Source organism: Hippoglossus stenolepis, chromosome 2 (genome assembly GCF_022539355.2).
Source record: "Hippoglossus stenolepis isolate QCI-W04-F060 chromosome 2, HSTE1.2, whole genome shotgun sequence".
Taxonomy (NCBI): domain Eukaryota; kingdom Metazoa; phylum Chordata; class Actinopteri; order Pleuronectiformes; family Pleuronectidae; genus Hippoglossus; species Hippoglossus stenolepis.
Genome location: NC_061484.1, coordinates 13,847,030 through 13,869,685, shown reverse-complemented (window position 1 = coordinate 13,869,685; position 22,656 = coordinate 13,847,030). Strand labels below are relative to the sequence as shown.

Genomic DNA, 22,656 nt, shown 5'->3' with positions numbered 1-22,656 from the left:
CCTAGAAAAAATGGATGTGAGCCCACTGCAACAGTTAGCTATTTACAGTAATACACTGGATGCATTTACAATCATTCGCTACATTAATGGGACTTGAAAGTTTTATGTTTTAGCTGAATACAAATATTAGAAAACAATTATTGACACTGATTTAGAAATATTGATGAGTCCCAGTTAAGGAAAAACAAAAGAGAATGCAGTGGACCTGAGGCTGGGGAATAAACCAACAGGCCTATCAATAATTATCACAATATACTGTAAATTGATCAATAGCATTTAATAATATAATTTTTGATTATATAAGTGGCACCAACGATAATAAACAAAGCCACAGCATCTAATTCTAAACAAACACACTTTACTCACGCATGTGAAAATAAACATGTCAAACAGATGACTTCCTTTTAGGGGCAATCATCCCTTCAAAATCCACATGCAGCCTCTCCAAACACGCACGCAGAAACACTTCCCACCTACGTGCGCACGCACGCACCCACGCACACCAGCAGCCTCCCTCTTTCTGCTCACATGCACTTCTCTCATACACTTCCTGTTTGTGAGCGGCTGTGATGTGCGCAGCGCAGACGTGTTTGTGCGCAACAGAAGCTTCAACGAGCAGAGACTGCAGATGATGTCAACTCTGCTGCGCCCAGGATGTGGCTTCGTCTGTTAAACCGTGATGTGCGCGGTGAATGAATGAATGGATGAATGGATGGATGAACAGATAACTGGATGAATGGCACAAGCACCCAGCCGGAGACGCGTTTTTGGCCTTGGACTCTTTAGACTTTGGAGACGCGCATAGGGAGAGCATGGATGTTGGCCAGTGAACTGCAGGTAAGAGGAGGAAGGCAGTTAACAGGTGCATTTTATTTTGAAGGGTATGTGTGTGCGTGTGTGTGTCAGAGAGAGAGTTATCTGCGGAAAGTTTGCTTTCTTCGATTCTGTTTCATAAATGTCTATCAGTAAGTAAAGTTTATCCATGCAACACTTTTCACAGAAAAGGGTACTACAAAGTGCTTTTCAGGGCAAAATAAATTAAAAACAGAGTTAAATGTTAAAAATAGAAAACAAACTCACACTTAAACACCCTAAAAAATAAGAATCCTGTCCTGTAAAGTGCATAAGAGGCAGACCTGGTGCACATGCATCACCTGGATGTGTGTTTAAACAGATCTCCGGTTTGTAGCCTTGTTTGTGTCTAATATTGCTTTCATATGAAATGTCAGACAGGATATAATGATATTGTCAATGTCCTCCAGCTTCATCTGTCTATCTGATATAGTGGTAAATGTCTATGTCGGGGCACTTTGGTCTTCATAGCTGCTTTAGTCAGAGTCCTCTCTCCGTCTCATGTTGTCTTTTAATGTCCTTTTATAATATCCAAGTTCATTTCTCTGCAATGTGAAAGCTTCTGTCATCAGTCAGCATCACAGTTGGAGCTGGGTGATATGGCCAAACAATATATTAAGATTAAAGTGTCACATTATTGTTTCTGTTACATTTAAACTGATGTTTGTTCCTGATTCCTCCGGAGTAAAGGTTGTTTGAGTCTCTTCTTTATGGACAGACCGTGGACAATCCAGGATATTTCTCAATTAGGAGCGGCCAATTATTTGTCCAACATCCGAGCACAATTCCTGATTCAGTGTAGGTTCAAATTTAAGTCATTCCTTGTTTACTGTTAGCCCTGTAGCTTTGACTCAAAGTCCCACATCATTGAATGTTTTCTGAGAATTGTTCCTTGTTTAAGTACATTGTGTTCCTCAAAAAGGCTTATAAATAAAAAAAAGCATACAAATCATATATCAGAGTGAGTAACTAGTTTATTTTAAATAAAAGACTTCTGACAGGACAGGGGCACCTCAGGGGCCAATCAGATTTTGGGGGATCCGGCTCTGTGGGCAGAAAATGACAAACACTTGATAAACAGCAAAACATTTAGCGGATCTGAAGTACATCAATTATTTGTCACATCTCCTCACTGAACTTGCACTTTATAATAAAGTTAATTTCTCTTCTATGTGAAAACTTCAGGAGTCTTGTTGTTAAGGTGATCGGTCCTTTCAGCGTCACGTGTAAAAGCTGGGCTGTCATGTTGCTAGCAGCCCCCATTTTGGGAACTTCTGCTTTTTCAGAAGCCCTGTATGATTCATGCCTTTAGTAAACTCTGAGGAAGTAGAGAAGAAGAAGCACATGTCAGGCGCCTGGTGGTTCTCTGGCTTTAAATGTGAGCGTGTGTGTGTTTATAAATGGGAACATTGATTGTTATGCGTTGATCTCAGATGTTTGTGTCAGTACCTTAAACGGCACTGTGAGGTTATAAGAGTTCTTACTGTGCTGATTGCAGCCTGTGTGGTTCGTGTTACTGAGCACGTGAGGACAAACAATCCATCAATTATATGTATGATGTCATAATTCAATTTAGTGCAATAAAAATACCATTATTGAATTCATGATTTATTTTTTATAGATACAGAGCCGGCACTGAAATGAGACAAGGAATGCAGGCAAAGATGTCTGACCCAGAAAAACACCTTCAGTTAGACACAGTCGTCTTTGAGGGCTCCACCCAATAGAAACACTGTTGAGCCAACGCCTGTACTCAACATCCTTTTACTGCATGAAGCAACCACATGTCTGCCACATGTGGATTTTCAGGCACAGTATTTATTAAAAGTCACTGTACGTGAAAGAAGAAAAAAAAAAAGCTGGCAGATCATTTTTCAGAGTAGTGACGTAAAAGTAACAAAAAGATGCTAAATCACGATGTCCAGTGACATTCGTGAGACAAACCTCCAACAATATAAAATCAATACAATTGAAGTAACTGGTGACCAAATCTTAAGACGCAATAAAACAACAGAGAAACCATAACATGCCTCCATACTGCTCCTGTGGTGTCATCCAAGTGTCTGCGAGCCCCGACATTCATATTCTTTTTATTACGTCTGGAGATTTGGTCACCAGTTACTTCAGTTGTATTGGATTCTACTATGACGCTGTTTACCCCGGAGACTCCCAAAGTGTTTTGTGGACTCAAACACTTCACCCACCCCGCCATCGGCATAGTGGTGAGGAGATAATGAGTGAATTTTCATTTCTGGTTGAACTATCCCTTCAAGGGCAGAGGATGTCGCACCTTGTTAAGCCCTGTGAGACAAATTGTGATTTGTGAATATGGGCTAACAAATAAAACTTGATTGATTGATTGAAATCCAAAAATCAAACCTCATGTTGAGATAAGTCCAAGTCAAGTCACAAGTGTTAATGAGCAAGTCTCAAGTCTATTGCAAGACAGTCAGGCTTAAGACCTGACTTCCATGTCCCACAGCAGTCTAAATCAAACCTTAGTCTCATGTCTAAAACCTTTACAGTGTGTCTGTTTTGTGTGTCCCCTTCCAAGTCTGGTCCGACACAACAGGCAAGGGGGTGAATGTGTTTGGATTCATGTGAGGATGTGTAGCAGGGTAAATATAGCATTTATTTATACCTCCAGCCCTGCGGTAGTGTTTGTGTTCTATAAGGCACAATAGCACTCTCTGATCAGTGGTTGTTTAAGACCATAACATAAGAAAAAGATCAGGGTTAAACGTAATCGTCACCTCCTGGCTTCATGGTTTTCATCCTCCCTGTCAGATGACGATTGTTCCCATAACAGCACAGAATTTTTTTTACAAATTGATCAATTACACAATCAGTTGGAGTACAGTCATCTCCTGTTGTTGAGAAATATAAACTGCTGGAGATGTGTCGAGCTTGCGATAGAAAAAACAACTGGATTGCACACAGATACCACAGATGTTGGACATGAGGCGTACAGTTACACACTGTCACAATGTGTAGATGGCATCTAGCTGAGGTGATTGAAGTCTCCCGCTCAGCAGTGTGTGTTATTCACAACATCACATCCTGTTTGTCTCTTTAAAGCTGTGGTGTCAGTCAAATCTTCATCTTCATCTTTATGACACATGGTTTGACGCCTACACCCCCCCACCCCCACCCCCCCGTGTGTGTGTGTGTGTGTGTGTATGTGTGTGTGTGTGTGTGTGTGTGTGTGTGTGTGTGTGTGTGTGTGTGTGTGTGTGTGTGTGTGTGTGTGTGTGTGTGTGTGTGTGTGTGTGTGTGTGTGTGTGTGTGTGTGGTGCTCACGTGTACAACACACCTGTTGTTAATGAAATACATATTCGGTAATGTCAGCTTTCTAAGCACCCACACTGTTTTTCTCATATCACACTTGGAAAAATGCAAAGAGATTCAGTTTTTCCACAAAGAGAACATACACATTTTCCATGTTGTTGTTGAACTTAAGGAGACAAAGACTCACAGTCCTGTTTGTGTATCTTGAGCCACCTCTGGCCAATAACCTGATTTAACAACTCATGATATTTGCATCCAATTTAGTTTTTATGAGTGTTTATTGAGGAAGTGAAGACCAAAGGCTGCACAGTAAGGATTTTCAGTGACAAAACAACCCGTGTGTGTTGGTGCTGAAGTTAAATGCAGGGCAAATGGTTGCATCTCAGTGTATTTTTGAAGCTGATACTTCCTGTTTGGGTTTTGAGTCGAACTTACTATACTTGTACTTGAGTATGATGATAAGAAATTGCAGTAAAACAAAAATAGTCTAGATTCATTATGAGAACAGAATTATTTGCAAATACCTTCTAAAAATGAGATTTGTTTTTGTATCTACGCTGAGGAGGTCATGTTTACACCCCTGTCCTTTTGTTTGAGCGTTGGCTTGTTTGTTAGTTAGCACGATTCTGCAAAAACTACAGAACAGATTTTCATGAAGCTCAGTACAGGGTCAGGAAAGGTCCCAATAAGTGTTTGGCGCAGACCTGGACCAGGTGAAGAATGAAGCTCTTGAAGCTCAGATGTGAAGTCAACTTCACTGTTTTGCACAGAGTCACAAAACAACCTGAGGGATTTTATCACACGCACACACACACACACACACACACACGCACGCTTCACCTTAGTTTGTAACAAGAGGTCCCCTCCATCAGACTGAGTTCTCACCGGTAGCGACTGTTTGAACTAAAGGGAAGCACTTAGTTACACCAGAGCTTTGGACTTGGACCAATGTTGTTTCCTAAAGCCATAAGAGACCAGTTCACATCCACAGGGTCAGCAGAGAGAAAGGGAGAGAGGGAATCACAGCTCTGTTGGGCCAGCAGAGGAAGACTGGATGTGAATATCAGACTCTATCAATCAGGGGGTCTGTGAAAAAGACAAGCATCCATATACTGTAGACACACACACACACACGCACGCACGCAACCATGCACGCACGCACAAACACACACACACTCTCCTTACTGGTCTGTGGGAGTGCATCTAAGAGTCTGATCACACCACAACAATAGGGAGGCACCTGCTTCCTCAGCGGAGCAGGGGAGCTATCTTCCTGTTAGGAAGCAGTTGGTTATGGGATCAGTGGGGGAGATGGGAAGCAGCCCGTGAGGATGGAAGGAGAGGAAAAAGAGGACCGCATGAGAAAGAAAAAGAGAGACACACACACACAGGTGGAGGTTTTGTCTGGGAAATGTTGATACTCGTAAAGCTACACGAGGAGCGCAAGAGAGTTGGAGGAAAACACAGATAGAAGCAGCTAAATGATGTGTACTGGGCTTCCTCAGAAACCATTTTGATGTGGAGCCGATACAAAAGTGATTTATAAATAACTATATACCTTGCCATTGTGACAAAATTAAAGCTGACAATACGGTTCATCTCTTCCATTTGCAGCTATGTGTTGATATAACCTATTTGAAAGGTTTCTTTTCCTGTGCATGTCTGTACGATGACCTGACTCAACACTGAAAACCCATGAAAAGCTTGATGGGCTGCCTGTCTGAGCAGCTGGGACCAATATGCTCTGGGTTGAGCTGTGTTCAAAACAGTAACCCATCGACAAACCAATCTGCAATATCATATTCTATAAGGTTTGTGCTTGGTCCCCGTTGGGTAGATGAAAGTAGAAGACATTGGAAAGTTACTGAGAGACAGTGTGGGCTGAAATATTAATATGAATTTGATTTTTACCCAGTGAACCTTTTTGACATTTTCACCAATTTACCAATGGTTATTTGATGGATCTCGATGAAAAAGTGTTGGCATATTGTATAAGACTGATTTATGAGTGTGTGCAATTTGGTCCAGCTTGATTGAATTCAAGGGAACCGTTGGGCCTTGGCGGCGGTGTGCACTCCACTGAGTGCCGTTCTAGTTCGGTGCTCTTCCTGGCAATATGATCAGTGTGATGACTAGATAGTTTTCATGTTGTTTCAGTGGTTTCTCACGGCCCCTTCATTATTGAACATTAGCTCTCGGCTAATTGTAATTTCTGTATGGTAAATTCAGGGATTCTGATTGTTCCACGCAAACTCTGCTTGTTATTGTCTGACTGTTGCAAGTTTTCAAACCGTGAAAAAGTGGAAGTGACCTTGTTGACTCTCAGAGATGTGCTGCATACATCCTCTTATGAAACCCCACAGAATCATGCATTTGCAACATGACTCTCAACTGTACGTAAACAACTATGATGACACTCAGGAGTGAAGTTTGCTGTTTGTTTTTTTTTAACACACTCAAGCATCAGAAGTGTTGTTGCTTGCCGGCACCATTCCCTCTTTAAAAAAACGGTTTTATGAACCCTGGGATAGGTTAGCCCTGAAAAAGGATCTCTCTCTCTCTGGGATGGAAGGATGAATTTGTCAGCAGCATTTGGAGGAGCCTTTGAAATTGGTCTAGTCATGGCGGTTTGACACCATATGCTGTGACGTGTAGCCTATGCAGCCCCTGAATTGAGACACAGCTCTAGTCTCCCTCTGCCTGGTCTTCAGTGCGTCCAGCCTATGACACAACATGTTCACCTCAACCACTTCCCTCAACATCCATTCAGCTTTCCTCTACATCAAATACATTGACTCCCATTAAACCCTTCAAATTACATACTGTAAAGGCGTGGTGTTAGCTCTTAAGAATGCTCCTATACAGGGGTTTTATATACCAAACAAATGACCTGATATCTTCAACAACACTAATACTGTTGGGAGTAATAAACTTTCCCCGCATCGCGCCACCTCATATAAGGTATTCCCCTCTTCATTACATTTGCATGCCTCCATTGAACCCCGTCCTCATGGCGTCTGACTTATTAGTTCCTTCCACTCTCACCGGGCTCTCGTCCAGCTCTGTCCACGCTGGACAATGACCGGAGCCCTCAGCACAAGTGTCCGATATGCTCACCTCCATACACCACCTCAGTGCCTACTCGGTGCACCTCTTCCAACACAATACCTCTCAGGGGAGGAGGGTCCGCTGAGAAAATCAGCTGCATGGATGTGTTTGTTTACTCGTGGAGCTGGTGGTATTGTTGTTGAGAGGTAACTGTAGGAAAAAGAGTAAAGTGCTAGGGGATAATTTGGCCGCTTGAACCTGTAGTTTCCTGCCCCACTCCTCCAAATGGTGTCAATGGTGGGGTCGTTTGTACAGTGAATGTGTGTTTCTACTGTATATCTCATTAGGTATATCTCTTAAGAATATACAGGCAGTCGCCTGTGTAACACATGCAGTCTACAATTCCTCAGTGGTTGTGTGTTGTGTAGCTTATGTTCCCCTTTTGTATATCTTAGAAAGACCATTGTGAGATTTTAATGAGAAACTTGCCTGAGGGTGTTAGAATCAGACTAACAGTACAAACACGTCTTAAGCTGCACGTTATATCCTGTTTGCTTCATTCGTTAAAAGAAACAGTTGTATGAAGTAGTGAATGATTCTGTGGTGAATTTTGACACCTCTGACCAATCACATTAAGAGTGACGCCACGTAGTGAATAAATCACAAAGATGAAAGATTCAAACCACAGAATAAGAAAGAAGAAGAAAGACTTGGGAACACTCAATATTAATGAAGAGAGGAGAAGTTGGTGAGTTTCACTGGAGTTTAAACTGTACCACAGCTGCTTCAGGACGTATTTATTGAGTTTATTGAGTTTATTTTATTTATTATTTTATATTATTTGGTTTAATAATTTCCTTATACAGGAGTTGGGCTGCCTGTTGCTTTATCCTAGCTTCATGTTGATAACATCATGTTATTCTAAGACACAAATAACTATGAGCAATGGCTAAAGACAAATATCTATCAAATCAGTCCAGAAATCTCTGCCTGTCTGTAGGTGGCTCACATTTCGCGAGAACCGTTCATCTTTTTCGGCTTCACACTTGACATGTGAATCAAGGGCACAAGGAAGTGCAGTTTTGAATTTGATGTGATTTGGACACTTTCAATCTTAATAAACTTTGAATAAAGAGTTGACCAGTGCTCCGTAGCAGCGGCGGCTCGGACTCATCAATGTAAGTAACGTTTTCCAGGTCGGGGTTTGTCCGTTTTAGTCGAGCTCCACTGAGCTTTGAATAAACAGATGAACAGCACTTTGTGCAGCAGCGGTGGAGCAGCTTCAGGTTTCTGTGGACTGTGTCCTGCAGTTGGTTGCGGCTCAATGACTACAGGTCACTTTTACAGTTTATATATTACAGTTAATATCAGACCCAGGAGGAAGTTGTTCTCTTTCTACTGCTACAAGATTTGACAACATGCGTTTTGATTTGTTAGACGTGTACATGTTGTATTGGTCCAATATCGCTTTGTAAAAATTTGCATTGATTGTATACAGGTTAGAAAAATGTTAATAACGTGAACGTTTTTCACACAAAAACAAAAACAAAAACCGTGTCTTGTGTGCAAAGTCCTTAAAGTGGCCTGTGTGATGGACCATCTCTTTGGGGCAATGAGGTGAGTGAGTGTGTGAGAGTGAGTCATTTATTGACACTATTCATTTGACAGCTTTCATTTATGGCTTTATATCAGTTGGGGAATTTCTCACAGTCACTGGGGAAATTTGGAGAAAATGTAATCAGACCAAAACAGCTCTGACGTCACTGCTGATTCCTGTCTCAGCTCCGACTTCACTCTGCAAACAACCCTGTGGCAGATTAGTTTAGATAAATGTAAACTCTCTCTTTCAGATGCAGCAGAGCAACTTGTGTTTGATTTCTAGATGTAAAGGAACAATCGATGAAGTGTTTAAAGTTGTTTTCCCAATGTGGTTCACATTAGTAATACTTATAACTAAAGCTCTAACATATTCAGTTATATCTATGCACAGCTAATCAATGTGGTCTAATAATAATTGTGGTTTGTGTTTCCAGCATGTGGCTACATGTTACCAGAAAAGATCAAAAAGACCAAATCTTTAAAAAGCTTTGGCCCCTTTTCTTTAGGGAAGTGTTTGTTCTGCTTGTCAAAATCGGATGTTTCCCAGTATTTGCATAAATGTAATGTAGAGACGCTTTGAAAATAAATCAAACATTAACATAATGCATAAGCAGCAACCTCGTAGTTTGATTTCAATAAATGAATGAAAACAAAATCAACCATCTTTCACATCAAATTTCATCAAATAAGATTTCAAAACAATGTATTCATATATCCCAATTAGCCAGCCTAGTCATCCAAGTTTTTGTGAAATGGACAATGTGTCAGAAAGCAGATGCGGAAATTTTGTATATTTTGAAACGAAATACGAGGATAAATTACTGAAAATAAGGTTATTACAACAGAACAACTTGATCCTCAGCCGTCAGAAGAGCATTAGTTTATATGTAGAAATGGAAAAAAACGGGATTTACCCACATTTCTTTAGTCGCCTTACCTACATAAACATAACATTTGTGTAATGAAGTCACTGATGGGACATCCCTGGTATGTTGTTGTAGATACTGTGTATAAACGCTGGTGACTTCTGTCTTCATAACAGAACTGAAACCACTTACCACACCTGGGTTGCCCTGAGTTGCTGCATGAAAAACATCCCAACGCGCGTATAAACTGAAAGTTTGAGAGAAAAGGTGAAGTTCAGCACATCCTCGTGTCTTCAGTGCTGAAGATATGATGCATTCACTATGTTAATGAGGTAACACTGGAATGGCATGTTAGACTATTTTCACAATATCTCCTATCGACAGCAGTTTCACATCTTGACCACAGCCAAAGAGGTGATGCTTTCAGTGTTTGTATTGACTGTTGGCAGGAGGACAAAAACCCCCTGCTGAAACTGTTATATAGAAACTTAGACGGCGGGGGCATGGGCCAAGGTAATGTCAGCAGGTCCAGGAATGAGAGCGAGAGACTTTTTTCGGTATTGTATAAATCTCAATGAAAAAGTGTGTTTTATTTAGGGAACTAATAACCATGAATGTGTGAAATTTGGTGCCGCTTGATTGAATTCAAGGTGACTGTTGGGCCTTGGTGGAGGTATGTGCTCTACTGGGGGTCATTCTAGTGTTTTCATAGCTTGTTCTCGGTGGAAGGATGGGGAGTGGGCCATGAGAGAACCCATCAAATGTTGGGGCAGATACAGATCAGGGGCGGATCCAGGAATCTTTTTTTTCACTCTCCGGGCATATTTGGAAATTATTTCCCATGCAGGGAATTGTGCATGGATTTGATGAAAAAAATCTGGCAAATTAAATAGGCTGATATATGGAGATATGGGTTCTCTGCCGTCATAGTGGCTAAGTGTGATACAGCTTTTAAATGTGAAATCACTGAGGGCTGTGTTTCTGTTCTAAACCATTGATAAAATTCCTATTGTGAAAATTGATTGCTTAAATGTTGCTGCTGTCAAAGCTTGTTGGCTAATGTTTACAGTTGAGAGTTTCTATTAGTATGTTGATGTTCCTCTTAATATTGGTCTTATTAATAGTGGATATAAGCATTTCTTCTTTTTCATGCTTGTCAATAAGGGTCCCGTGTGCAAAACTAGATAAACTGTCAATCATTCTCCTGCTTTACTTCTTCTTGGTTTGTGCTCACACGTTGATGGACATAACTCACATTGAGCAAAAGCTGAAGGTGTTTTGTTCTTGTTGGATTTAATGTTTTAAATTCATCGCAGGCCACGTAACAGCTTTCGGGACTTCAAATAAAACCGGCTGATCTGAGGCGCGGCAGCGTCCACAGACTTTCCCAACACTTGTCAAATGAAGAACTTCTTTTTATAACAGAGAACCAAGAACATATATATATATATATATATATATATATATGTGTATGTTCTTGGTTCTCTGTTATAATATAAAATAATATGAAACAAGCAGGTGTGTGTTGTGCTGTGTGGGATATTTCAGGAATTGTATAGCAACAAAACAGCAGCAAGCAACTCGCGTGTCAACACCATACATTTGCCTTTATGGTTTGAGTATCTTCTTTGACTAAAGATAATTTTCATACTTACCAGGTGATCTGCCTTCATGCAAAGCAGATGTGATAGCTGTTGTGATACTGTGCATGAAAAGAGAGGAGTGTGTGTGCAAACATTATGCACTCCCACTAAAGAATTTCAAGATAATACACGGATGGAAGTTGAGTGTCATATGTTGATAGTTAATGTCAGGCTTCTCTGCTGCCCCTCCACAGAGCCTGAGTGGTGAAGATGCAGCACACCTCGTGCACAGAGGACAGAATCCAGCACGCTCTGGACCGGTGTCTGGACGGGCTGAGACGGAGCCCCACAGCAGCACACCACTGGAACGGTAAGACTCCACAGGCTGAGACTGGGACACGCTGAGAGGAGTTTAGTTTTTCAGGGCATGTGGCAGCAAAAACAAAAAAATAACTCAGCCAAAGAAGTTAGGTTTTCATCTGTCTGTTTTTTAGCAGCATCACACAAAGACTACTGTATGGATTACCACTAAACTTGGTGGAATTATGCTGTATGAGTTAGGGAAGAACCCGTGGTGTGGATCCAGATCAGGGGGCGGATCCATTAATTATATTTATTTCCGAGATAGGGTTGTTTTCGACATTTTTGTGAATGTACTAGTGCAGAAATCTTCATTCATCCATTTATGAGTACTGATTGTAGATGCATATTTTTTACATCTTATAAATGAGAACTTGATGTAAAGACAGTTGTGTTTTTAACATCATCGCAGCACATGTTTGACTGTATCTCCTGTTTTTTAAAGCACAACAGTTAGACATAAAGGGAACTGAAAAACATACTTGGTTATAGAGTAGTTCCCACTGAAGATGGAAACCTTTGCCGTTCAGTGTCTGATTTTGTAGTTTTGCGGGGGGTTGCAGAATTCGGCATGGTGGTGCAGACGTTGATACTCTTGCCTTTAAGCAAGACGGTTCTGGGTTTGAATCTTCTGGCCCACCAAGGCCTTGCAAGTGTGCATGTTTTCTCCAGGTGTTCTGGTTTCCTCCCACAGTCTTGCAGGTTCGGTTGATTTGTGACCCTAAATTGTCTCGAGGTGTGAGTTCGAGTGAATGGTTGTTTGTCTCTCTGTGTCGGTCCTGTGATGAACCTGTCCAGGGTGAACCCCGCCTCTCACCCACTGTCAGCTGGGATGGGCTCCAGGCTCTCCCCGCGACCCTCAGAAGGATAAGGGCTCACTGGAAAGATTTTCTCTGACACTTTTATTTAAAGCAGAATAAACGTAAAAACCAAGTGTAAAACCAAAAGCCACATCGAATAATTTAGCAGCTTTGCTCAAACGCTCATGATCCTGTGTGGGATCAAGGCTTCTCTTTCTTTGAAATGAAATGTAACACATTTTCTCAGAAATTTCAACCCCAGCCAACACATTTGGACGTGATATTTGCTGATTGTAGTGCTAACTCGAACAGAAGGCCGTTGTTTGTCCTCGCTTTGTCGAAAACAAGGCCGCCGTGTGACAGGCGCTCCGCCAGCAAACACGGGGCATGTGAGTTCACGTGCGCCTGAGCTTGTTGTCGGTGACGCTGCTGCTGTGCTCTCATCAGGGAAATGTGTTATTGGCTGCTGGAGGAAGTTGTGTGAATAGACAGGTGAGAGGAAGTGGTGCCACAGAACCGCAGGGTGTGGGTGAGGCAGAAGTTACTGCGGCGCTGGGTGAAAACAGGGTTGATGGAGTCGACATCAGACTCCTACACGTCAACCAGTGCCAGATAAAGAGAATCATATATATATATACAGACATGTGCTGTGTTTTGTGCCCTGACATAAAAAAAGCTGAAGCTGAAGCTATAGTTTTTCATGTTCTTCTCCTCCTCACCGCATCTTCATCGCTCCAGTGGTGATAAAAGGTGTGACAAGTTGGTATCAAGATTACAGTGGCCACAATTATCCTGTTATCAGTATTATCACAGTGTTTTTAGTTTTCAGTAGTTTTTAAAAAATTCAAACGATATGAATATCATCAATATATTATATATAACTGACCACCAGAAATTCTACGAGGGCATCCAGAGAAACCGGAAACTGTTTCATCCCTAACCTGTATAGAAGATTTCCAGGGATGTGCATGTTCTCTATGAGAGTGGTAACATTCATGTCAACATGCACTTGTTTACAAAAATTGACATCTCAACAGAACCGTCATGAAACTCTGAGGTTCAAATTTCCGTGCTGCCACCTTATCAAAATTAACCTCCGTAGCTCAGGATGCAAATACACCTCTGGGCTTTAAATAGACGCCGCACACTATGTGTTAGAGATTGTATGATAACACTCGTGTGCGCAAAGAGCAGCAGAGAAATTAAGCTACCGACAGGATGTTGGAAAACATTTGTGTGACCCAAACAAGAGCTGATGTGTTACCTCCTTGGAAACTGAGTTTGAGATAAAGGGATCAGTAAAAAGTAATTAATCAATCAATCAATCAATGGAAAGTGGTTTGTGTCTGGTAATTAAAGGCTCTAAAGAACCTTTGTGAATTGCTGCGGACCTGCGTTTGGGTCATGGCAGTTCAACAACACCAACCACAACACTACTCTAACTTATGGTGTCACATTCGCTTAAATTTTTCAGTTTTACAGTTGAAATTAAAAGCCTTATATCAAATAACGTTTCAGTGTTTGTTTAAAGTCCTCCATCAAGGAGTTTAGGATTTCATGGTGTGTGCCACAGCTTTGCTCAAATCCCACCAAAATCCATGTATTTTTCTAAATGATCTTGAGATTAAAATGTAACACATGTGACTTTTTCTTTATCTTCTTATCTTCTATGTGTATTTACACGTGCTGTGTTTCAGTGCTGATGTGCTCAGCGGGTCAGTCCATGAACCGCTGGAGCCTGGAAGAGTTGGTGAAGAGAGACCCCGAGAATTTCCTCATCCTCTTACAGCAAATCATCATAAAGACCAAAGAGGTGAGAGAACAGAGTGCAAAGGTCATGGTCAAAGGAAGCATATTGTCCACTGCATGCATAGTTATTCTAACAACTCTCTCTCTCTCTCTCTTACTGTTATTGTGTATTGATTTAGGTTCAGGAGCAGTGTCAGTATGAGCTGGTGGCTCCCCTCGCGATCATGTTCTCCTCCACTCTGCTTCAGGTACAAATCGTCTTCATCCAAACGTTAAACCATTGGTCACCTCTCAGTGACGTTCCTAGTGTTTCACATACACATCCTAGTGTTTCACATACACATCCTAGTGTTTCACATACACATCCTAGTGTTTCACATACAAAAGATGAACTAGTTCCTCAATTCAAAACCACTGGGCACTTCTTAAAAGTACAACTGAGTCAAAAGCCTCTAGCACAGTTCCAAAAACATCTTAGTAAATCACAGCGTTTGGTGGCTGGACAAAAACAACCTTTGGCACATAAATGCGCTTCTGTTTTGCAGTCAGGCGTTCACAGTCTAAAGCAGAAAGGGTTTCCTGTGCTGTCACACATTGGTTGTTCTTTTCAGGAGCTTTATTTCCAGATTTCAGACCAATAGTGTCAGTAAATATGTTTCTTTAGTGAAACAGCATCATAGGAACGCCCCGGAGCTCATCTGTCAGATATGGAGCAACTGATTATTTTGCAGTTTGTTAGTTTTTTAAAATTTATTTAATGAAAAATATACCTTTGGTTGTTTGTCATTAAGCCTAGACAATAGAAAAACAATTTCATCATTACTGTTCTGTAGTTATTTACCTTATAACGTAAGAAAAAACTATCTTTTTTTAATTAATAATGTAAAATGAGATTTATTTTTGGGTGATTTATTTAGTAGATTATTACCTAATTATTCTCAGATTCCTGTTTGAGAATTTACATAATTTATGTAATGGTAATTATATACAGATGCTGTGGACATATTTGATTCTGGAACTATATAATGTGGCGCACAGTGCTTGCATGTAATTTGAGTGATTTGATTGAGTGTCCCACGTTGTTAGATTCAAACATTAAACAAGTTTAAAGTAAGTTTATAGTTAAGACTATGAGTTAAACCCTCTCAATAATGATACTGAGCATTGTAATAAATAAAACTTAGAACAGGATCAATTTGAACATTTATGTTGTCTGTTCAAATTCAGTTGTAATCCTTATGGAGCCATGGCTTCAGGTTAATGATGGGTGTAATTTATCACGACCCATCAGGACACTTATCGAACTATATTTTACAGTAATCATAGCATCACTTGCTCTGAAGGAAACACTCTGTCATAGTTAGTCCACACTTATTCACAGTCATTTTTAATCCTAATACATTTTTGATGACACTAGATATATTTTTGGAGTTATCTATTAAAGATTGGCTGATTTCAGCTTCTTAAACAACAAAATGTAAACTGTTGTTACCCCCCACCCCAAATTTATTTTTTATATTTTAGAGTCATGAATAATGGAGATGGTTAGTTGATGGTCTGAAATGCAGGCTTAGGGGGCCAATGTCACCTCACACAGCTCAATCACAAGACATGTCCCCTCTATCCAGTCTCACTGTGTCTCAACACAACCCTGATCGAATGCCTGTCTTGTGTTGCAGACACCTTTCTGTCCTCCAGGCACTGAGCTGCTGCAGGAGGCCATCGAGGTGTTTCGCTGCTTCCTCACCTGGCCGGAGCCGTACTGCAGTGTGTGTAAAAGCCTGCTGTCCACGCTACAGCTGGAGCTCAAGGCCCCAGGTAAGGATGGACGACAATGTTCGTGTTAAGTGCATTTATTTTTCTCTATGTGTCTATTTCTGAGCGACTTGTTCCGTCTCCAACACACAAGTTCTTCAGCTCATGTGTTCACACGCGTTTTTCCAACCCTCCAAACCCTCCCCCTAGTGGCAGGTCAAAGGAATGCATTTAGAATGGGGCTTGCTTGTACCACAAACAGCAGCATCACAGAGAGGAAGATGATAAAGGCTGCACATTGAACTGGACACTTCTTCATAGGAATGTGATATCGTTTTAAAGCTGATGCAAATTCAGCTTTTACAAAACAAAGAAAAGCAGAAGCCACACGTGAACACCTACGCTGAGATTTACAGGAACGGTCGACAGAAGGAACACAACAAATATATACTTCACTATGATTCATCATAATCTCTCAGACAGGACAGAGTATAGATTTTTATAGATTTTTTCAATCTTTTATGAATTGAATTTTTCATTTCCAATATTTAAATGTTTCATATATATACAATATATATATGAAGACATGATATATGTATCTATCTGCCACTGTTACACTGACTGTGTTCTTCTCCAGTTGTTTGTTTAAAACCATCAAGTCAAATGGTTTTTCTGTTGTTTTTTTCCTCTCAGGGATTTCCTTTCAGAGACTGGTGAGAGAGGAGCAAGGCCTCAGCACCTCCAGCCACAGCTCCAAGATCATGTAAGTCCACAGAGTGTTAGGCTCACTGAACCCTGTCGGTGGTCGTGTTATACATACAACTATAAAGTCTGTCTTTTCTACAGACTAAAAAAAAGTGGTGTGCTGCTTATTAACGACACCTAATAATAATAATAGCAATCTTAAAATCACAACATTTTATTCGTATAGAATATAAAAGAAAGACAAACTAAAGATAAAAGCATAACATCATTATGTGGGTGTGGTAGAGGAATGAAACAACTTTCTACATCCTTTGACATTTGTCATCAGTCCAGTTCAGATTTCTTATCTTTGCGCTCTTGTACCTTCTGCTTTCTGGTTAAGATGTTCCCCCCCTTATCTCTGTAGTTCATAGAGAGCTTATCTGATCTTACGTCACACTTAAAATAACGATGCAGCACTTTCCTACAGTTAACTCACTAAAGTAAACCAACATTTGTGGTTAGCACCTACTCTAGGTGTTTAACTTGGTAAGTCCCCTTTCTTCCCCATTAAAACCCCACCAGCATCACAGCACTCCACACATCTCCGGTGACATCATCTGTCTGCTCCCTGCAGGACTGTGCTGCTGATGAACCCGGGTGAGGTGCCCGCTGACTTTCTCTCCGTGGCCGAGCAGCTCAGTCACGTTAATCACTCGCAGCAAGAGACGTACATCACACTGATCAAACACGCCTTCCAGTCCACGCTGGGCACCAAGTACCCTCTGCAAAGCATCCACAGAGCCCTGCAGGTACGTACTCAAAGCAAAGACTCTAAAGATGGACGGCATGACAGCTCCACAACGTGTATTGATTGCCATCTGGTGGCTGGCAGAAGTATAGAATACTCTGCCTCCCTTTGTTAATGGATTAGAGATGAGCCAGATTAAAAAGTACAAGTGCATTCCAAAATTTTTGGGACACTCTGATTCCAATATTCAAGTGCTGCCACTTGCATCTGGAGAATAGTTTTCATTTTTGGATAGTGGGAGGAAGTGATGTGTCATCCACTTCATTTAGAGTCTATGGCTCAAAGCAGTGGTTAGGAGGCTCATATTGAAAGTTCTCAGAGAATATATTTCAAGATATTAATGTCTTGAATTGTTATTCACATAAACACATAAGTTAATGTTTCCTTATCAAAGGAAATCCGACCTATCAATTTAAACTACATTTCACCCTGTTTGCATGCATTTCAAATGAATAATGGTAGATTATAATATTTCAAGATAATTGTATAGATATTTTACTTTATATGACCATGTAATATGTAGCTTTATATGTCTACTATACTTTAAATCCATATTTTTGATAAAAAAAATTATATAAATTATTAGAAAAATGTCTTTAAACTAAGACCGTTATTTTAGATTTTACAACGGGGGTGATAATAGATGAATGTACTAGTATATTATGCCTCATCTTTGCAGGAAAAACCTGTGGATGAATTGGGTGAGATCTTTTCTGTGGTAAGCGACATCTTGGAGACGGCCGCTGCCATTGCTGACCCTCTGAAGGGACGCGACCACGTGATCCAGGGACTGGAGGGACTGAGGGAGAGAATGAGAATCCCAGCATCCAACGGGAGGAAGTGTGATGGTAAGAGGATGGATTTTATGATACACCCAGTACATCGCATGATTTTGATATTTCAGTTTCTGGTAAACAGCGCTCTGATTGGCTGTTATTTCGCTTTGTTTCCTGTCCCAACCTTGTAGGGATGCTACAGACGCTACCACTGCCCACAGCCAAGTGTTACATGTTTCACTGGGAGAAAGACAACTTTGGTAAAGTATTCAGTGGGAGGCCTGTTGTCTCATAATTCATCCATGATGATGAGCAGTTTTCATTTCTCCTTTCAGTGCCAAGAAATCTATGACATAATAACCATATTTCCAATACAACGCATATTCCATTTAATTTGTCTTTTGCTCATATAAGCCCCACTTTGATGCACAACAAAATGATCCATGTGGGAAGTGATCTTGACAGCATGAATAGTAATACTAATCTCCCTACTCTTTAGATGGCTTCTCTTCTGCTGAATGTAACTCATGTCTGTCCGTTTTGATTCCTGCAGATGATCTGAACACCCTCTTGGAGCACGGCCCTGACGATCTCAGCGCTAACAGGCAGGCTGAGGAGGAAGAAGAGGAGTTAGACATTGATGATGACGATGAGAGGGATGGGACAGAGTTGGATGAGGAAGACGAGGGGGAGGAGGATGAAGAAGACAAAGAAGAGGAGGAAGTAGAATCGCCTTCTATGACTATCATCCCGAACGGCTACAATGTTAACCACCGTGCCTCCACCTACTCCACCATCTCGTCCCTGTCCACCGCTTCCAAAGACTCCATGTTCTCCACCTTGTCTGTGACCTCGGAGTCCTACACTCCGTCGCTCTACTCCGTCGCCTCTGGAGTGGACAGTGACTACGTCGACGATTTCGAGGACTATATCTGCTCGTACCCTGTTGTGGAAAAATGTTCGCCAAAGTCGAGTAAAACCTTGCCTCGGCTCAGCCAGCACCTGTACCGGATCTTCTCCAAGAGCCCTCGCTCACTGTGCCGTGCGAAAAGCTTGGGAAACACAGAATCCAAAGACCTTCCGGTGGTGCGAGAGAAACGCTCCAACTCTCTGCCGCAGCAAGTCAAGTTAAGCAGCCTTGAGCTGCTGCTCCAGCCACAGAGTCAAACTCTCAGACATGTGTGCTTCAGACGGAGGCCTATTCTTAGCAGTGACGAGGAGAGTAAGAATATCACGCTGAGGGTGGTTGTGTTTGGTGCCGATCATGTGGCGGGGAAGGTGGCCCGGGCCTATGATAGCCTGAGGCGGAAGGAGAGCGCGTGTCCACGTCTCAGCAGGGTCTTCAATCTTCAGTTCTACTTTGTGCCGGTGAAGAGGGACTCGGCTGGAGGTCACCTGAGGTCACCTAGTCCTGTGCCTCAAACTGGAACGCCAAAAGGAGCGGCCCTGTCTAATGTAAGAAGAAGAATAAAACCCCAACCTAACCTCAAACACCGAACACAAAGATTGGTTCATTAATCCATTCTTGAGCTAGGGTGTATAATTTCCTGGAGTAAAGAAAGCCAGATTTCGACATGGACACAGCGAAAAAGTTAAATAATTTCTATAATATCTGCTTTTTGTTTAAAGCAGGGTCTTCACCTCCCGAACACAGGGGACAGTACTAATGACATTGCCCATCTCCTTGGTATGTTGGACCCTTGGTACGAACGAAACACCCTCAGCCTGCTCAACCTGCCTACCAACGTTGTGTGCCAGGTACAACTGGAATCTGATTCCTATACTGCTTCACCTTAGTTATCATTCTAAAACAGCATTAGGGCTACATCAAGGAAAATAAAACAGAGATTTAGTGAATAAAGTTGTAATATTACCTCAAATACAGTAAATTTTAGGCTACGTGTCATTTTACGGGGGAAATATCAGAAGATCATTCTGTCGCCTGCAAATGAGGAATGTGGAGCATCTTGTCAAAAATATACTTTAGTATAGGTTTTACATATAACAATATCATAAGTGTCAGGACTTTGAAAAGATTGTGACAGAAACTGTGTCTCCTCTTGGTTCTTACTTTCTGAAGTACAACAATGGGATTGTTTTGAGATTATGGATCCAGGAGTGGAACTCTGACGAGCACAGGTTTTCCTTGCTGGTTATTCCGAACCAGCATATTTTCAATCGTTATTCTTGTATTTATTTTTTTCCCTCATTAAATAACGACATTTGTCTCATAATATTACAAAATTATTCTCAAAATCTCTCGTATTTATGTCCCATCATTCAGACCTTTCCATAATGTCTACCACTTTGTTCATGTTGTATCCTGCTGTGTAATTGTATTAAGTGTAGACGTTGCATTACGTTGTATTAAGTGTAGACGTTGCAAATGTTGCTGTTGTCTTCTCCAGCAAACCTCAAAGACCGAGTCCGAGTCCTACGACGGTTCGTATGAGCAGCGTCTACCCATCATGGCCGACCTGGTCCTGTACTACTGCCGCTACGCTACCCGGCCAGCGCTGATCCAACTCTATCAGGCTGAGGTTAGACACACTTTTACACAAGAAACACACACACGCACACACCTCTGAGTAATAAAACTGTTATATTCAGAAATGTTCAGTAATCTATAGAGGATCTTTGATGTTGCAGTTGACGTTAGCCGGTGGTGAGAGGAGGACGGAAGTGTTCATCCACTCCCTAGAGTTGGGTCACACTGCAGGAACACGAGCCATAAAAGCCATGGGTGAGTGTGACACACGCGCACTCACACACACAGGCACACACACATATCCTAGCAACGATACCACAGTAAACAAAACCCTCCACGTTTTTCCGTGCAGTGGAACGCATCATCGGTTATTATGAGGTCGAGACTGGACAGAATTTATGGAAGGAGGAACATCTGTTATTTCCATATCATGATTCATACTTCAACTTTTTCTAGTTTCGCTCGTCACCGCCGCTCGCACTTCTGATTTTTCATTTCCTTTGAGAAGTAGAAACGTAGGGAGATAGTCAGGCCTCGTGTTGGGTGGTTGTTACTGTGGAGCTGTCTGAGTGTGCTTTGTTTCATTACTCACTAAACTACTCACTAGTTTTTTTTTATTTACCTCCACCAGGGAAGATGTGTTTTCACCCATGTCTGTTGTGTGTTTCTTTGTACGCAAGATCACACAAAAGCAACAGAACAAACTTCCTTGGTGTGGGTCAAGAAAGAACCTATCAAATATTGTAGCGGATCGGGATCAGGGGGCGGATCCAGGAATTATTTTTCACTTTCTTTAACAATGCAAGATAGAGTGTTTTCCCCGTTTTCTTTGGGAATAATTCATGGCTCCTAATCTTAGTTGAGTTCAAATGTTGCATTATTATTTAACATTTTATTGATCTAATCCAAAATGTCTAACAGTTCCGTGACTCCAACATGGATTAATTATGTGTGTGTGTGTGTTTTCTCTCTGGATATAGGTGCTGCCAGTAAACGGTTTGGTATTGACGGTGACCGAGAGGCAGTGCCACTGATGTTGGAGTTGGTGTACAACAGGGTAAGATGATGTGCTATTAATTCACTATAAAAAATTGTGTCAAAGATGGTAACTAAAGGCGAACAGGCTTTGACCATCAGGGCCTCGAGTCTCTGTACCAGCTTGCATGAGGAGATTAGACTTGCCAGTACTTTATTGTTTTTTTAAATCACCAGAGCAACAGTAACTTCACCCTCCCTCTCTTTCTCCTCCTCAGGTGGTTACCAGTGGGAGAAGCCAGTGGAAAAGAGAATCAAAAGTCTGTACGTCAGTGAACTTGACCAAAGCGTGCAAGAACCCTGAGGAACTAGGTACGCTGCTGCTGCTGCTGCTTCACTGTCAGTGAACTGTTTAAAGTAGTCGTTGGCTGAGAATATGTACACTGGAGTCATGCCTCACCTTGATGTTTATTGTTTATGATGAGATCTGAAAAGTTATAGTTTCAATTATGTTTTATACGTGATAGCACAATTCTTTTGGCCCAGATTTGTGCCACACTGTCACACTTTTGTGCTATTTGGGCCATATTCACCATTTACCACACTGTAGGTTCACATCTACATGACACCTTGCCTAGAGCACTGCATGTTTGCCAAAACAGGCCCATATTTGTTTTGGGATATTTGCTATTTTACAACTGGGCCACTTGAGGCTCGCATCCATTTTATTTGGAAGACGTGGCCCATACCCATATTCTATCAGGGATAAGTATTGAGACGGCGATGAAACATTTGCTGTCATTGTGTGTGTAATTTCACAGATTCAAAGATGGAGTGCCTGCAGCTCATGATGACTGAGGTTGTGAAGAGGCAGAACGGCAAAAGCAAGAAGGGCTACAACCAGGTGAGCTAAACGTGAGCTCTGTGTCGGCGGTTTGTGGTTTTTAAAAAAAAAAAAGCACCGCGGCAGCTTGCTTTCGTAAACAACTCTGAAACACGCTCCCTATTTCGAACGTCAGCAC

The 22,656-nt window shown here is 41.5% G+C and overlaps 1 protein-coding gene across 2 annotated transcripts in view; it reads left to right on the top strand.

The window, feature by feature from the left end:
* The first annotated feature begins 565 nt into the window (after window positions 1-565).
* The window catches only part of pik3r5 (phosphoinositide-3-kinase, regulatory subunit 5), a 27,342-nt gene continuing 5,251 nt past the window's right edge, over window positions 566-22,656 (top strand). The window contains exons 1-16 of one of the 2 annotated variants that reach the window (XM_035184675.2): window positions 566-837; window positions 11,491-11,606; window positions 14,094-14,209; window positions 14,325-14,393; window positions 15,825-15,963; window positions 16,594-16,663; window positions 17,222-17,396; window positions 18,075-18,243; window positions 18,363-18,431; window positions 18,725-19,626; window positions 19,804-19,929; window positions 20,580-20,711; window positions 20,821-20,914; window positions 21,640-21,716; window positions 21,913-22,006; window positions 22,456-22,538. In XM_035184675.2, the coding sequence (XP_035040566.2) occupies window positions 11,507-11,606; window positions 14,094-14,209; window positions 14,325-14,393; window positions 15,825-15,963; window positions 16,594-16,663; window positions 17,222-17,396; window positions 18,075-18,243; window positions 18,363-18,431; window positions 18,725-19,626; window positions 19,804-19,929; window positions 20,580-20,711; window positions 20,821-20,914; window positions 21,640-21,716; window positions 21,913-22,006; window positions 22,456-22,538 (2,415 nt within the window). In that variant the 5' untranslated portion in view covers window positions 566-837; window positions 11,491-11,506. Of the gene's footprint in view, window positions 838-11,490; window positions 11,607-14,093; window positions 14,210-14,324; window positions 14,394-15,824; window positions 15,964-16,593; window positions 16,664-17,221; window positions 17,397-18,074; window positions 18,244-18,362; window positions 18,432-18,724; window positions 19,627-19,800; window positions 19,930-20,579; window positions 20,712-20,820; window positions 20,915-21,639; window positions 21,717-21,912; window positions 22,007-22,455; window positions 22,539-22,656 lie in introns of both variants that reach the window. The other variant, XM_035184658.2, reaches the window with a different exon arrangement.